The sequence below is a fragment of the Trichomycterus rosablanca genome, chromosome 24 (assembly GCF_030014385.1).
Source record: "Trichomycterus rosablanca isolate fTriRos1 chromosome 24, fTriRos1.hap1, whole genome shotgun sequence".
Lineage (NCBI taxonomy): Eukaryota > Metazoa > Chordata > Actinopteri > Siluriformes > Trichomycteridae > Trichomycterus > Trichomycterus rosablanca.
The window spans coordinates 16,525,097-16,541,197 of record NC_086011.1 but is presented as its reverse complement, the minus strand read 5'-3'; the positions used below and the strand labels follow the sequence as shown (position 1 = coordinate 16,541,197).

At 41.6% G+C, this 16,101-nt stretch overlaps 1 protein-coding gene and 1 long non-coding RNA gene across 3 annotated transcripts; one reads left to right on the top strand and one right to left on the bottom strand.

The window, feature by feature from the left end:
- Positions 1-465: 465 nt before the first annotated feature.
- On the bottom strand, positions 466-15,712 carry pbrm1 (polybromo 1). Of its 2 annotated transcripts, XM_062986170.1 has the most exons (30): positions 15,640-15,712; positions 14,197-14,350; positions 14,005-14,102; positions 13,613-13,760; positions 12,924-13,073; positions 12,683-12,793; positions 12,525-12,593; positions 12,050-12,148; positions 11,885-11,970; positions 11,689-11,780; positions 11,270-11,486; positions 10,843-10,984; positions 10,652-10,746; positions 10,049-10,328; positions 9,861-9,966; positions 8,913-9,552; positions 8,109-8,320; positions 7,588-7,773; positions 6,992-7,149; positions 6,171-6,425; positions 5,696-5,841; positions 5,422-5,579; positions 5,139-5,322; positions 4,589-4,796; positions 4,124-4,325; positions 3,799-3,954; positions 2,705-2,839; positions 2,295-2,344; positions 1,376-1,589; positions 466-1,284 (listed from the first exon to the last, which is right to left on the bottom strand). In XM_062986170.1, exons 2-30 carry the CDS (start codon positions 14,332-14,334, stop codon positions 1,112-1,114), a joined length of 4,908 nt encoding a protein of 1,635 aa, XP_062842240.1. In that variant the 5' UTR covers positions 14,335-14,350; positions 15,640-15,712; the 3' UTR covers positions 466-1,111. The 2 variants fall into 2 exon arrangements, with proteins under 2 accessions (XP_062842240.1, XP_062842241.1); XM_062986171.1 differs by lacking the exon at positions 2,705-2,839 and having other exon boundaries at positions 3,883-3,954; positions 15,640-15,710.
- LOC134301478 (uncharacterized) lies at positions 4,235-8,217 on the top strand. Its single transcript, XR_010007455.1, has 4 exons — positions 4,235-4,318; positions 4,399-4,817; positions 6,981-7,113; positions 8,134-8,217. It is a non-coding gene; the product is annotated as an uncharacterized LOC134301478 (long non-coding RNA).
- Positions 15,713-16,101: the final 389 nt, after the last annotated feature.

Below are 16,101 nucleotides of genomic sequence, written 5' to 3'. Positions count from 1 at the left end.
GTAATTGGACAACAGAATAGTAGTTATAATAGTTGTTCTGCAATGTTTAACACCAATCTAAAACAGTCTGCAGTCACAGTCTGTTTCTTTAACACAACAATATAAAAATACTTTTTCCCTAGATGCGCTTCCTGGCGCAATCCTTGTAGATGGATGGATGGATACTTTATTAATCCCGAAGGAAATTGAGGATTGTATTTCTATTGTACTGTATTTCTATCCAGGCCTTGGACCAGCATTACGAGCGCACTGACAAGTGTACCTTCAAATGGTTAGGCTTTCAATTCATTATTAATTGGGTGGACCTGCCCAGCAAACCCACAACCACCACGGAACGTTGTATTTAGGTAGAATTTGACAGACTAACTTGAAAGGATGGCATAAATTCAACAAGTGTAGTTATTTCATAGTAGTTGTCTACAGAAATTGTATCCTTGATCAAAGTTTAAATGACAAGGCAGAAAATACTGTGAAATGGAATTTATTGAAATGGCTCAGCAGCAAATGTCATTTGCCCTCTCAAATGCTTTATAAATGAAAATATATGGAAATTGATTCCTTTGAAAAACAGAAACAACCTACTTACTGTAGGATACCACTTACAGAACCAATGCTGGGTTTCAAAACACCCACATGCTACATTTTATTATTTTTTTCTTTCTTCTAACTAATGTCAAAAAGTAGAAGCAAAAGACTAAATAATTTAATTAAAAAAGGCAGCAATAATCGATTGGTAACATTTTATGAAAAGTGTCTATCATAGAAATGCCAAATGGACAATGAAGGCATTAACTGCATGAAAATGTCTATTTTATAGCAATAGTTGATAAGAAACTAAAACGCATGTGCATTCAAAGTGCTATGAATCAAATTACACACAAAGGATTACGCAGGACGATTTACAAAACCACACATTAAAACTATAAGGTGACGCTTGTGTTAATGAATGAACCGGAATGGTTTGGATTAACAGTACCAGACTCCACTTTTGGCTGGCACAGTATAGTGCTTCTTCATGTCAAAGACTTTGATGACCTTGACTCGAATCAGGTGTATTTGATCAACTCTCAACTCTCAAAAACCTCCAGTTCTGAAGTCTGGCCCTGCTGGTTTAGATGTTCTGGATGTTGTACGTCTGCCTAACGTTTAGTGTGTCTCTCAACATCAGGTCTCTCAGGCGCCACAGAGCATCAGCCATAGTGGTGTGTGCACCTTTGCTCTTCAGCCAATGAGTCGGAAGTCTGCTTTCCTGTTCTTTCGTTAGGCGTACATCTTTCCGTCGGGCTAAGGTAACACATAAAAACACAGAGCATTTTTATGCTTCATTGATGCATCATAGATAGAGAAGTCATCCCAGAGTGTAGGTAGCACTAACCTGATAAAGTCTGGTCCCATTTGCTGACAGTGGAAGACTCAGCATTGAGTCCCTCTATGTACCTCAGGTAGGCCTCAGAGTGGAGGAGTCGTTGTGGTTTCGGTGGCGGAGCCACAAATATCGGGGTGGAGGGTTGCTGAAGGGAGGCTTGGCCCGGCTGGCCTTGTCCAGGGTAAGGGGGAGGAGCCTGCTGATTGGTGCCCGTCATACCGGCCTGTAGAGGCACACACACAGCTTCATCATAGTCAGGTTCATGCTGGATCTGGTGCCACCCAAAAAACACCCTGAACAAAGCATCCATCTATCACAGGGCAAAACCAACTCACACAGTAACTTACGTACATCTAGGGGCAATTTAGGGTTGCCAATCCACCTTCTGCTTTTAGTATGTGTAAAAAAGTAATACACAGAGAAAACCCACATAGACATGAGCAGAACACACATAAATCCTCCAGAGGTTCCCAAGACCCATGTTGCTGTGCCACACCCACTGTACCAGCTGTGCCGCCATAGCGCCCTACTTGTCATAAATGAGTAGCACATCTCTTTATGAGGTTGATCAGAAGCACAGATCTGGAGGATACAAGACTTGAAGGCACTGAACATAACTGAACAAATGAACCTACAGCCTTACTGTCTAGGTCAGGCAGTGACTCAAAACCTGCTAGAAGGCTACTGGGACATTAACTGACTGAGTCCAAGCTGTCAAAGTAAAACGCATTTATTAAAAATCTTTACTTAGAGATTTAGGGATGCCAAAGTGGGCTACAGTTAGTAATTGCCAAGTTCCCTTTATTGTAGGTACAGTTTAGAAAATAAATAATGGATCTACAGTATGTACTAGATGAGTATAAAGTGCTCAATGAGCAATAATACTTTATAATACATTGTGTTCTGCCTTTATGTTATTCCACGTTACCTGAGCTCCATAGGGGTTTGCTGCAGATCCAGGGGTAATTCCATTCATACCTGTAAAATCAGCCATACAATTCATACAGTTTATATATGAGAATTTATGAGCTTATGATGCACAGTAATTATAAACTCATGACAGTAATATATGGTAAAGACCCTAAAACCCTAAAAAAAACCCACAGAATGTTAAAAGCTGAAATATTTCTGTCAGTTTATGCTACTGAATAATACTGTACCCCAATACAATGATGTATTGGTACACTGTATATGGAAGGAAATCCAGAGCAAGGAATTCTCAATACAGAATCACTCCAGACCCTCCAGGCAATGGTACAGGTAGCCCCCTTCAGTTTGAGTTTGAGAGGCAGACAGGAAGCAACTGCACAGGTGGTTGAGGCATGTGGCTGTCCTTACCCGAGTACATCGTGGCAGGTGCAAAATGGTAGGGTAAGGCAGGCAGGGAATGTGGTGGCATGCCAGCCATGCTAACAGAGCCATCGATGGGACCTGGCGGGGGCAGCATGAGTGGAAAACAGCTACCCATCATGCCTTTTGGAAGCGACAGGAGGAAAGATGACAACACAAGAGATCCATGCATCAGTAAGACATGCAGCGAGACTACAGAGAGCGAGATCATGCTATGCAGTGCTGCTAAAAAAAGACAGGATGCTAAGATGGATGTTAGAGTTTATGCACTTGCAACAGATTAGGTGAAATAATATTTGAATAAAACAACATCACATTTAAGAACAGACCCTTTCAAAGGATGGGCTGTATTATTATAAGCATACAGTAAGTGTGAGTCCCATGAACAATAATTTTAACACTTTTACTAAGAGCAAACACATTTTCTACTACTAATGGAAGTCTAAAGGCAGATGTAGGGGAGTCAGTTAACACTGTAACACATCTATCAATGTTTGTTTGTTTATTAGGATTTTAACGTCATGTTTTACACTTTGGTTACATTCATGACAGGAACAGTAGTTACTCGAACACAGTCATGGACAATTTAGTGTCTCCAATTGACCTCACTTGCATGTTTTTGGACTGTGGGAGGAAACCGGAGCACCCGGAGTAAACCCACGCAGACACGGAGAACATGCAAACTCCACACAGAAAGAACCCAGACCGCCCCGCCTGGGGATCGAACCCAGGACCTTCTTGCTGTGAGGCGACAGTGCTACCCACTTAGCCACCATGCCGCCCCATCTATCAATGAGAAGATATTTATGATTATCCTTCGCCAACTGACCTCGGAGAGTCATTCTAAGTAAGACAGCGTTTTGTTTTGTTATTTTCAGGAATCACAGATACACAAATGTCCATGGTTATTGCACATGCACTACAGATGCACCAAAATTAAGATACAAAATGAGAAAACGTTCCTTTGAAGATGAGTTAGTAGGAATGATTAAAGAACAAAAATGTGTTAGCAGTTAGCTTCTTATTGCAGCTCTGTGTGGCACCAGAGGGGCGTTTTCACCACAGCACCTGAGAGGGGTTACCTGCCATAAGCGTCATGCAGTGGTTAAGCGTCCCCATAGGGCTCGGCGGAGGCACCAGCCGCATGATCGCCCCTAGTGGGGTACCTGCTCTTGGTGAGTTCTGCTGATGAGCCGCTCTTTCGCGTTCCTGCTGCTCCGCCACTTTGGCTGCCCTCTCTGAAACACACAGAGACAGGTAATTGACCCTAAATGGGCAACCACGTTCTCACTGAAACTCCAGTGGCCTGCACAGTACCCAGCCATACAAATGCTCTTTTGACCGAACAAGCACAAATTCCCATGGACTACTAAATGCTGATCTTTTTTAATATTGTGCCTTGCTTACCTTCATACTCTGCTTTCTTTGCCGACTCCAGATTTCTCCACTCTGTGCCCACCAGACGGCTGAGCTCGCCAAATGAAAAGTCTGGATGCTGGGCCTTGATCACAGCACGCATCTCACTGCTGAACAGGATGTAGCCGCTCATGTTGATCTTCCTCTTCGCTCCCTCTTTCTTCGACAGGCCTTTAAAGACCTTAGGTGTGGACTGCACAGACAAAATTATAAATATTATGATCGATCATTAATATTCTATTAATATGTAGTTATTTTTTAAATAGTGGCTGATGGATTGGCGCCCCATTCAGGGAATTCCTGCCTTGCACACAGTATTTTCCAGTGGAACTGGAACCTGCTGCGATCCTGAACGGATAAAGTGCTTGATAAAATAAATATTCCCTTAATGCAAAATACATGGATAGAAAGAACTTTGCATTAATACAACCCATCAAAACAGGCTATACTGTGTACCTGTATCGGTGTGTAAGTCAACATATCCAAATCACTGGCTAGCGGCGTCTGTAGCTGAGACATTCCTTGTCCGTCTAAGCCATCGCCGCCATCATCATCACCCAGGTCGTCCAGCTCCTCATCTGTCATTTCTGCAAACTTGGCCTCCAGCTCTTCAATCTTCTTGTCCAGCAGAGGAGACGGCTCCTTCTGAGGCACTATCAGTTTCCTGAAACAGAAACAGAATTGTGTAAGTCACAGATTTTTATCTACATGCTCAGATTAACCAATTACAATTATAATTGTACATTACAATTAATGCAGATGCTTTTATCCAAAGCAAGTTACAATTATGATGGAATACAGTTCGAGCAAGTGACCTTATGATCACTAGTCCAGTACCTTAACCACTGAGCTACCACTGCCCTGTGCACCAAAAATCTCTTGCCTGGCCACTGGATTCAAAATGTCAGCATAATTTCATCTTTAATCTAAAAATATGCAGCTTTGTTATGGCTATTAATGTAAATAAGATCATTGGTGATGTACATTTTCCAGAAAATGAATTTACCTGAAGTAATAGATTTCATCCTCAACTACTTTGGCAGACAAAGAGAATCGTTTCAACCCTTTAAACTTCTTCATTTGCTTCTCACTCTCCAAGTAACGACTCTCGCACAGCAGCACGTCTTCTTCAGGCACTTCGGTCGCTCGGCATGACAGGAAGTCTTTAAACGAAGATACTGCACACTTTCCTGAGAAACAATAGGGTAAATTCAGCTAATTAACAAAAACTAAGCACTGAAAATTTGCTGCAGGTTGACGTAGATTTGACACAGAACAGTAAAGGCTACCAGTAATGCAGGTCATGGGGCAGGTCTCCTCCAGATTACTGAGGAAGACTTCCTTTTTGTAGAACATCTTGGTGGGCTCGTGTTCAGTCTCTTCAGGGTAGATGAAGATAGGGCCAAAAAAATAAGCTGCACCATCTCGCACCCACATTTTCTCCATCCTGTTGGATCACACGAGCACAGAAAGATCATTTTTAATAAAACTAAACTTCCCTAGTGCAAACAGTTTCTCAGCATGGATCCAGGCAAAAAGACTCTCGTCATGCTATTGGTCTACCTGCCCACACGGTGGCGCACAAGGCCGTGAGAGCGGATATAGACACAGTCCCCGATCTTGAGCCACATGTCGTTGTAGCAGAGCTGCTCGTAATATTGGCATCCCGGTTCACCACTGCTCACCTCCACAGGAACATCTTCCCGCTCCTACAGAACAAAACCAGTGTTATCAAGTGCCAAAAGTATGTGGACACCTGACTATAAGTATTTGCACATGCCATTCCAAAACCTTGGGCAATTAATATAAAGTTTTCCCTGCTTATGCGGCTGTAGTATTTTATTGGAACGCTTTTTCACAAGCATTTGGAGTGTGTATGTGGGAATTTGTGTCCATTCAGTCAGTGTATTTGTGCAGTCAGACAATGACAGACGAATAAAAGAATGCCTCCCTCAGTCAGAAATCTTTAGAAAACATCACTAGAAAACTATTACTAGCTGGATTAAAGTCGCTTGCAGTTTTTAAAAAAAATAATCACCTTATCAATGATGAGTATTGTAGTTTTGTTGTCCTCTGTAGGCTCTGTAGGTTTTTCACTCTCCGGTTTGGGAGCGAACATAGAAGCCACTCGCACAACCGGCAGTGGGACGTCTCGGGGGACGAACTTGACAGAGCTCAGAGGCATGGTCCACATCTTGATCTTTTTGAATGACTTGGTCTTGGCAGAGTAACGAGACTCACAGACAAAAACATCCTCCGGTCGGAAACCTTCAGGACTGAGCTTGAAGTACTCCTGAAACCAGAGAAACCAGAGAACGTTTTTTAATTAATTACGTTAAAAGAACGTTTTTATCTTGTAGAGCCCCAGCTATGTTATGCATTATTCACGTGGCACTTAGGTGGCACAGTCTTATGCACTAGCCCACCACCACTGAGATCTCAAGCTCTTGGATTTGAATGTCAGCTGTGCTATCGACCTGGCTGGGCATCCATCAGGCGCTATTGGTTGTGCCTGAGGAAGGGTGGTACAATGAGTTCCTCCACCTGGCAACTCAGGCAACAGGATTGTTCCAGATACCACAGGACAGCTTAAGAGGTCTTTTGGAGTCCATGGCTCAAAAAGTCGGAGCTATTTTGGCAGGAGGAGGGGGTAGAGAATTACAGACAGGTGGTTTTAATGATAGCTGATTGGTGTATAACATAATTCGGTGCAGTAACAAAGTAATTATACCTTGTTACTCTGTTCATGAGTTATAAAACCACAAATTAAAAAACAATGCATAAATAAATACAAGGGTTAATCAACATTTTCATATTTATTGGATGATGTTTTAACTGTCTGTTGCAGATGGACCCTACCTTAACAAACATGACGATACATTTGCCCAGAATTTTGCTGACAGGAACTTTGTTGTAGTAATCACTTTTGAAGACTTCTTTCTCCAGGAATTTGCGGGTAGCCAGATGGAAGGTCTCTTGGGGTCTGTAGAACCAGCAGCCATACAGCCATTTCTCTCCTATCAAACAAACACAAGAACTGATTATATCTCAATCCTTCAATTTCATTTCTTCAGACAGTAACTAGAAGCAATAATCCAACCCAGTTTCTTAGAGCTGTGTGGCAGTACGATTTAGTGGTATAGTGTCTGGTACTGAGGGGAGAACAGTGGAGCAGCACCAGGGTCCTGGGTTCGATCCACACCTTCAGTTATAGTCTGAGAGTAGCTTAGAATGCTCCCATCGTGTCCACTATGGGTTTCGTCCAGCTTCTCTGGTAGACATTTAGCAGACATTTTTAGCCAAAACGATTGGGTGATTGGGTGTTGCTTAGGGGCCCAACAGAGGCACCAGGCAGTGGTGAGGCTTAAATCAGCAACTTTACTATTTATAGTCCAGTACCCTTACCACAGACCTAAGACAGCCCTGTAAAAATACTCATGTGGTGAGTGCAGTACCTGTGTCGTCCTGCCAGAGGCGCTCTATGCAGACGATGTGGGGCTGCAGGTTTGCCTCAGCAGGCTCTACGTAGACATAGTCCCCTACGTGGTACATTCTGTCCCGAAAACTGCAGTCCTGACTGTAGGTGCGCTGGAGGCCTCCCTGCCACAAACCGCTAGAAGAATCCTCGCACTTCTCTGCCTCTGGAGTTGATAGGAGAAAGATTTAATGTAGTATTAAATATTTTTAAAAAACAGGTCTTCCATCACTTAGAATCGACTGAATCACAGGTGTCACTGTCCACAGTCAAGCAAGCTTTACATCACTATTAGCTGTAAGGCTGCCATGCAAAAAAGGAAAAGAGTATGTTTCGATCTTTCAGACACAAAAGAATAACAGTTTCAGAAATTATAAATAAGAGGGTTAAAAACTGGCCAGACCTGTGCCAAATCAAACATGTGGATGAATGATCTGCTGTGGCAACCCAAAAGGAATCATTCACTTACTGAAACAAAATGATTGTGTTTATTTGATTCACCTTTTTTCTCCTCCTCTCTCTTCAGCTTGTCTTCCTCAAACTCTTTGGGCAGCTTCTCTTTCTTCTCCTTCTCCACGTCGCTGTGCAGATGTTTGGTGGTGTAGCTGAGGGCTGGAGACAGCAGGATCTCTCCGTTCTTACACAGCTCGTCTCTAATCCGGATGAAGAAGTGCTGAAGCTCCACCGAGTCCTCAAAGATCTCAGAGTCCGTCCTGGGACAGAAACCACCAACAGTAACTTTATTGATGCATTTATGTACTGTGGGGACCTACTTTATCTAATTAAATACAATGTTTATTGCAACAACAATAATAATAACACCTAAATGCCTTATGACATATAGAATCAACTATATGTCTGCAAAAAAGACCTGTGTAACCAGGCATGCCAGGAAGACTGATAGTGAATCCTGCTTCAGAGCTTGGTGTTGGATGTATTTCGATAAATGGACAAAGAAACAGTTGACAGGATTCTCTTTAGGTATTATTCAGACTTGGCACAGACTCATAAACACATTACCTTATTACTGATATGCATGTTGTAAACAAAAAGAGTTAAATTAAGCTATTAAATCAAGAAGTAAACACATTAGTTTTATTACTTGTGCTAAGATAAGAAGATCTTAATACGGTAGAAGATAGGCTAGGGGAGCACAATGTGACACATTTTTTTTCCAGTGTCCAACTATTGCTTTTATATTTGACAGATAGACCTATTTTGTCTACTACTATTTCTATATTAATGCATGACTATGGGCCATCTAGTAAAATGGTTAAGAACCACTGATCAAATGAGTACCATTACCTATGCATTCTCCTGGCCTTTTCGAGCACTTCAAACATGTGATCCTGGAAGACATCCAGTCGCTTGTAGCGCCCGTTCTCCACGTTGCTCCGGATGATCTCAAAGTTTAACCGAGGTCTTTCAGGATTGGCTGGGTCCTCAGCCGTCACCTCCGCCAGCGAGTCACTATAGCATCGACCCTCGTCGTCCTGGTGACCCAGCACTGAGACAAAAAGGCTGCGGATCAGGTCCTGAATGAGACGAGGGACGTCCGGTACATTCGAGTCGTCCCCTCCTTCCAGGTCTCTCCTGGTTTCCAGCAGGACCTTATGGAGCACCAGGGCATCTTTGTAGATGAGCGACTCTGGTTCGTTGTAAGTGCAAGCGTTGTTAAACATCAGAACCAGATCCTCCACCAGGGCATCCACATCCTGGTACTTGTTGGCCAGCATATGGCTCTTGACCCGCTCCATGTCTACGGGTCTTTTGATGGCTAGGTAGTAGTCGGGAAGTTCAGCACGGGACGGCAAGCGCAGGAAGATGGTGCTGAGGCGACGGCCTCGCTTGTCTGTGTAGTTTTTAACCGCCTCGTAGAGCTCGTTCAGCTTCTGCTGCAGCGGTGTCAGGTATTTGGACTTCTTTGGCGAGATGCCACTTTTTTCTAAATTACAAAGAAGGTAAGTGGTCAAGTTCACGAGCTTTATAGCTGCTATTGCTATTACATGATACAACAGCGTGGCTTTATAGAAAAGGTACATGAGCTTGACTGGCTTGATGTGTCTACTGTCTTGTAAGCGAGGTTTGTATTTTGTCGTAGAGAACTTTTTTGACTACAAATTACTGACTGAACCTTTAATCAAACACCCTTTTTGAGTTTGTTTATGTACAAATGATAACCTAATTGCAGTGTAGAAAGAAGTACAACAATACAGCTACACATTTCATACATAAACAGGTCACGTGACTTACTTATTTTGAGTTTTGGCGAGATAATGTCGTCGTCTTCTGGTGTAGGTCCGAGTTCTCTCTTCTTCTCCCTAAGGATCCTTTCCAGAGTGTTGGCATCATTATACACCTGCAAATGAACCAGGTAGTATATTATAATATTCTATTATTATACATTATATATTCATGATTCGTTCTTTTTTGGCACTCACTTGTGAACCCTCCTCGTTGTAGTGTCTCGCGTTGCGGAACATCAGCCTCATGTCCTCCAGCATGGAGTCTTCCTTGGAGTAACGGTCTGCGCGGATGTTGTGTTCTATAGTGCGCAGGTCCATAGGTTCCAGTATGATCTTATAGTAGTCTGGGTAATCTTTCTTCGATGGTTTGACCATGAATAAATCGCAAAGTCTGCGGCCAGTGCCCAGCTCCCGGGCCTCGGTTATGATCTGGTACAGAGCCTTCATACGGTTCTTCTTCGTGGTTTTCTTATAACTACGGCATTTTAATAAAAAAAGAAAATACTTCAAATGTAACACATTGCCATAAAGCAAACAATTAAACAGTGTTCTAATCAAGTATTCATAAAATAACTGAGGCGGTGGGTGGTGCAGTGGTACATAACACTAGCCCACCACCTCTGGCCAGCAGGGTGTCTGCACAGACATGACTGGCTATGTCTGAGGGGCGGGGTGGCCAAAGCAATGGACAGGTACCTTGTCCAGGGTATTCCTGCCCTGCACCCAAAAATTCATGTACACTTAACTGTTTGAATATTTCAACTGGGTGTGGTGATACAAATGTTTATAATGGTCTACCTCTTGCGTTTAATGCTCCCAGTATCTGACAGGGTAGAAGAGAGCATACTGTCCCCGTCTTCATCATCTCTTCTTAACAGTTCCTTCTTTTTCAGCTAAAAACACCATACACACACACACACTTTATCAATTAAAGTTCTATAAACCGAGTGTCACACAATCCAGAAACATCTAGTGTGGTGTGTTTGTACCTGAAGAATGTGCTGCAGTTTCAGAGCTCGTTTATAGATGTTCGAGTTAGGGACGTTATAGCGCTTTGCGTTCTCAAACATCAGGTTGAGATCAGCCTCCATCTGCTCGGTGCTCTCATATTCGTTATTCTTCAACTTCTCTCTGAAAACAAGGTGGTGTAATTATAAACAACGATACATGATCCAAATTCAAAGTCTGAAATAATGTGTGGTAGGATTTGGAGCATTCTTAATGAAGAAGAACTTCCAGTTCCTTCAGGGATAAAAAAGGGGGCCATTCTGATGCCACCTCAATTAATGCAACCACTATTTAAAAACTCTGTTAGTTGCTGCATTTTGCTGATTTATGTTATTTATCCATCAACCCAGAAGGCACTGCTGACACTGTGACACTCTGTGATGGTAGAGTTGTAGAGTCCTACTGTACCGGATCTGCTGGAGGGAGATGGGCTGGCTGATCTGCTGGTAGTAATCAGGGTAGTCCTTTCTCGGGGGCAGCTGCAAAAAAGGCTCAGCGATGAGCTGCCCTTGGCTGTTCCTGCCCCCTCGTATGGCCTCATACATTCGGAAAATTGGATTGGACATGTCCATGTTGGAATGGATGCTTTCAGCCTCCGATTCTCCCCCGTCGTAATGCACAGAACCTGATAAAGAAAGAGTGAGACTGTGAACTGATTATTCAGTGTTGCAGCGTTTACAACAGTGTTCCAAAACACCATTATAAAGCGTGAAGAAGGAGCTCGTTTATTCAAGATGGTGGGTCGCAAAGGGAGTTTTAATGTGCACATTTTTCCAGTTCTCTTGAATGGGGTGGGTGATTCTGCCATGAAAAATAAAAAGAGGTACCTGACAGGATGCCATCTTCATCACTTTCTGATCCGTACTGTAAAGCCATGGTGAGGGATGAGAGTCGGTCTCCATGCAGTGATTTTCTTTTCCTAGGTACAACACAAACAATGAACAGCACTTTAGGGTACTCTGTGGTGGTCTATCTGCTTTGATTCCTTTTTGCTATAGGGAACATGTGTTTGGACGAACTAACCTAATTCGGATGCTGCTCTTAATGGGCTCCATGTGCTCCAGCTCCATCTTCTTCTGGGAAAAGATCCTCTTGATGGTGTTCGCATCCTGTGAGTTAATCTTATTAAAGATACTGATCTAAAGAACAATTAATGTCCTTATGTGTTGGGATTTCAAGATCAGTTACCTTGAAAACCTGTGAACCAGGTTCATTGTACGTCTTAGCGTTTTTGACCAGGAGGTCGATATCCTTGGACATTTGATTCACACATTTGTAGTAGCCGATCTAGAAAAATATTACACAGTACAGTGAAAAAGAAATATGGAAGCATTAAGATTTTTTGGCCTTCACTGTACATATTATGCCAGTCTTTGGATTTTTTTCTGTGACTGAATGGCTGTTCAAAAACAGTTTCACAAATCTAAGTCCCTTTATTCGTTTACACTGGGATTTTCAGGGTTGAATTTTTCTCTTTGTGCACCAAATATGGATATACTAAATTTCTCAGGGCACTTTAATAATCTGGAAGGTCAGATGTAATCCAAGAACTGTAATCTGCTGTGATAGGGTTTGGTGCTAATCACATGGACATAGAAATTATTAGAATATCAAGACTGTCGTGACTAACTAACCAATGTGAACTTTTAACATGAACAGATACCTGTATCCTTTGTGCGATGGCTCTCAGATCTATCGGCTCTTTGATGATAGCATAATAATCTGGGTATTGCTGTGAAAAAGAAGAATAAATGTTTAAACTTAAAGAGAATATAAATATTATGCTGTATTTTAAGCATTAATAGCATGAATGTTGCTTACGATTTTGGAAGGAAGTCTGAGGAAGAGTTCGCTAATTTGACGTCCATGTTCGGAGTGTCTCAAAACTGTGTCGAGCAGCTGTTCTAAAACCTCCCTAACACTGGACGCAGACTAAAACATAGTACAACACACCGACAGGTTGAGGTAAGACAAACACAGGAGCAGCTGAAAGATACAAAACTGACTGCATGTGTGCCAAAGCTTTGCATTTGTAGAGAAAAATATTTTCAGTCCTACTCACTTCATCCTCCACTGCGCCTCCTGGATGTTCTCGTGTGTCATCACCATCGTCATCATCATCATCATAGTCCCCTCTCTGCACAAATTCATTCTTGGTGCGAACGTAAAGGTCCCATAACTTAGACGCAGCTCTGTACTCTGTGGAATCAGGCTATACAAGGAAAAAGTGTCACATTATTGTACTCTAATGTATAATTCTCATAATTACATTTAACAGTGGTTTAAATCTTTTTACAATAGTATGTACAGTAGATGGTGAAAGGCATCAAACATATCAAAACTCACAATGTTAACCTTTCAATAGTTATCTATTTAACAGTTAATCAACTTAATCTGCCATGGTTACCTTTAAGTGCTGTTACCTATATGCATCTGGGACAGATAAGGGTGCAGTCAGTAAAGCGGGTGGGTACTTGATCTTGGTGCGAGCCTGGTTTCTGGTTTTTGTCAATTTATATGACTTGTCACTGAGCTGGCTGAATTTCAGCAGGCTGTCCATTCTTAATTAGATTCATCACTTTCAAATGTACTCAATTTAATGTTAAAAGCTCAAACTGTGTTAGTTAGTTTGTTAGTAGTAGTTACTAAGATTAGTAGTAAGATTAGTAGGTATGAACCTTGTTTAGGATGAAGTGGTTATTAAAAATGACTGACAACATATATAAGATCCTCTACATTACAATATCCTACTTTGTAGTAGGTCTTTGCATTGTTGAAGAGGAGCTGAAAATCAAGTGTGAGATGCTCAACATCATCATACTCCTCCATCTTCAGCTTCTGCTGGATCTTCATCATATCAATGGGCTGTGACACCACATCATAGTAATCAGGCTGGTTTCTTTAAGAGATAAATTTAATTCAATTAGTAATCCATCCTTATTCAAATTGCATTAAAAATAAAAATAAAAATAAAAAATTATAAAAACCTGTACACTGAAACTTTATTTGTGTGTAAAAAAAATATATAAGTTGGGGATACAGATGCAGCATTTCAATCACAGTATCATGTGGGTGCATTCATATGTCTATTTGAAATCCAAATCAATTCTAAACAGAACTTGCATGTACTTTTTTCAGCTCACCTCCTCTTTGGTGCTCTGATAAACAGTTCACACAGCATCCTGCCCTGATCGTCCTTGTAGTCTCTGATCGTGTTGTAAAGTTCATGACACACTGCAATCTAAGGAGTTGCAGATACAGAGCTATTAAAATCGAAAGCAACAAACTGACTTGACGTTGTTCATGGTAAGATTTGTCATTTACGAGCTACTCACTGGATCAACAGTGGGAATGTTAGGTGTTCTTTTTCTCTTGCGACTGCTTGAAGGGGTTGGTGCTGGCTGGCTGTCCTCAAAATCTCCACCACTAACACTGCTGGACGGGGAGGTGGCCCTCCTCCGCTTAGAGCCCATGTTGAAGGTCTCCTAGCTGAAAAGCAAACAAAATATTTAAGCTTAGGGTAATATCTGGATGGAAATGTATTATGACAAAGACATTTACAACAAAGGATGCAATTAAAGATGACCAATGTACTGTTCCTTATCAAGGGATGTATGACACTTCTTTAAAAAAGTCATTGAAATGGGGGGTGGGCCAAACAAAGAAACATTGTTCTTTACATAAAACGTTAACTATACAAAGAAGATTTCTAAAAACAAACAAAAAATAAGAATATATTTAACTTTTTAAAGACTTATGGACTAATCTGTCCAGGAAACATTTTATGGTGATTTCACACTTTTGTTGCAAGACTACCATTAATTAAAAGTAGCTGGATCAAATGTGACACTGTTTACAGTCTAGTGAGCTTTACATTGTCATGGATTTTACAGACACTATGCAAGAAATATATATATTTCTAAAATCACATAAAGTTATATGTATGATAGGGGCAAGCCGTAGCCTAGTGGTTAGGGCACAGGACTAGTAATCCAAAGGTTGCTGGTTCAAGCCCCACCACTGCTAGGTTGCTGCTGTTGGGCCCTTGAGCAAGGCCCTTAACCCTCAGTTGCTCAGACTGTATACTGTAATGTAAGTCACTTTGGATAAAGGCGTCCGCTAAATGCCAAAAATGTAAAAATGATAGGATGATTATGCACAAATACATACAACTGGACATCACGCACGCACACACACACCTGTAAGAACATGTATGGCACAAGTTAGTCCTAATTCGATAACTCCATTATTTATTTTGTAATTTTGTCCTGCAATCTGCTGTATAGGACAAGTATAGCTGATAAATTGGCAGACGAGTGTACATACAAGTTAGAAGTAAGGTAAAATAAGGTAAAGTACCCTATCAGCTGGGCATTGAGTAATAAGTATAGCTTACAAAACTGGCAGTTATTTCATTAAAATACACCAATAAATCTACATCCTAAATGTGTCATCAAATAAAACAACATTAATCCATGCAATGTTGCAAAGTGTTGTTTAATAGAACCCAATGCTATTAGGCCATTTCCAGTTAAGAAGTTAAACCATATTTATAATGTTTTGAGAAGGATTTCGTAAATAAAAAAATGCATACGAACAAATAATTCTCCTACCATGCAAAAATCATTGTTTGCTCATTAATAATAATATTAATAATGCTGTTATTTTTGCAGGACCGTTATGTGCAGCTGAAGTGCAGCGTTGCTGATGACAGCTCTCACACAGCATCCCGTTAGTACACAAACACAAAGGCTTCCTATACTGGCCCGCGTACTTACATACTAAACAGTGTTCCAAACAGCTACGCGGCTTCGACGGGCTATTTACTGTTGACATACTACGTAGTACGCTAGTGTAGGCGTTCAGACATAGCCGAGCTAGCTGCTAACCGCGATTGTTCTTCAGCAGGGCTTTTCTATTGAACACCGGTAATGCTGATCACACATGAATAACTGAAGTGACAGGGAGACATGTTCACGCTAACCGAGCCTTACCTTCAGCCTGTTCTCAGTTTTTCTAGCTCGAGTGAGGAAAACATTCAGAAGTGTCTGATTGATTTATTAGAGGGGAAAAATTTAACCATTTGAGGTGCGTTATTTTGTCCCACCCGTTTTCCGATAAGTCCCGCCTTCTATGCTCGGATTGGTTTAGCAGTTCATTCGAAACGTAAAATCGTCACTGGATTGGACAGTTTGGTAGTCGCTCATCAACGGTCGCCATAGTAACTAGACAAATCAACA

Bases quoted from the DNA above. Each gene is read 5' to 3' on its own strand.
- pbrm1 (XM_062986170.1), bottom strand. From the start codon at position 14,334: ATGGGCTCTAAGCGGAGGAGGGCCACCTCCCCGTCCAGCAGTGTTAGT. The intron at 11,487-11,688 runs GTACCTCTTTTT...TTTCTTTATCAG, and splicing joins TGAAGATGGCATCCTGTCAG to GTTCTGTGCATTACGACGGG. The intron at 4,326-4,588 runs GTACACAGTATA...TTGTCTGTGCAG, and splicing joins TGACTTACACACCGATACAG to TCCACACCTAAGGTCTTTAA.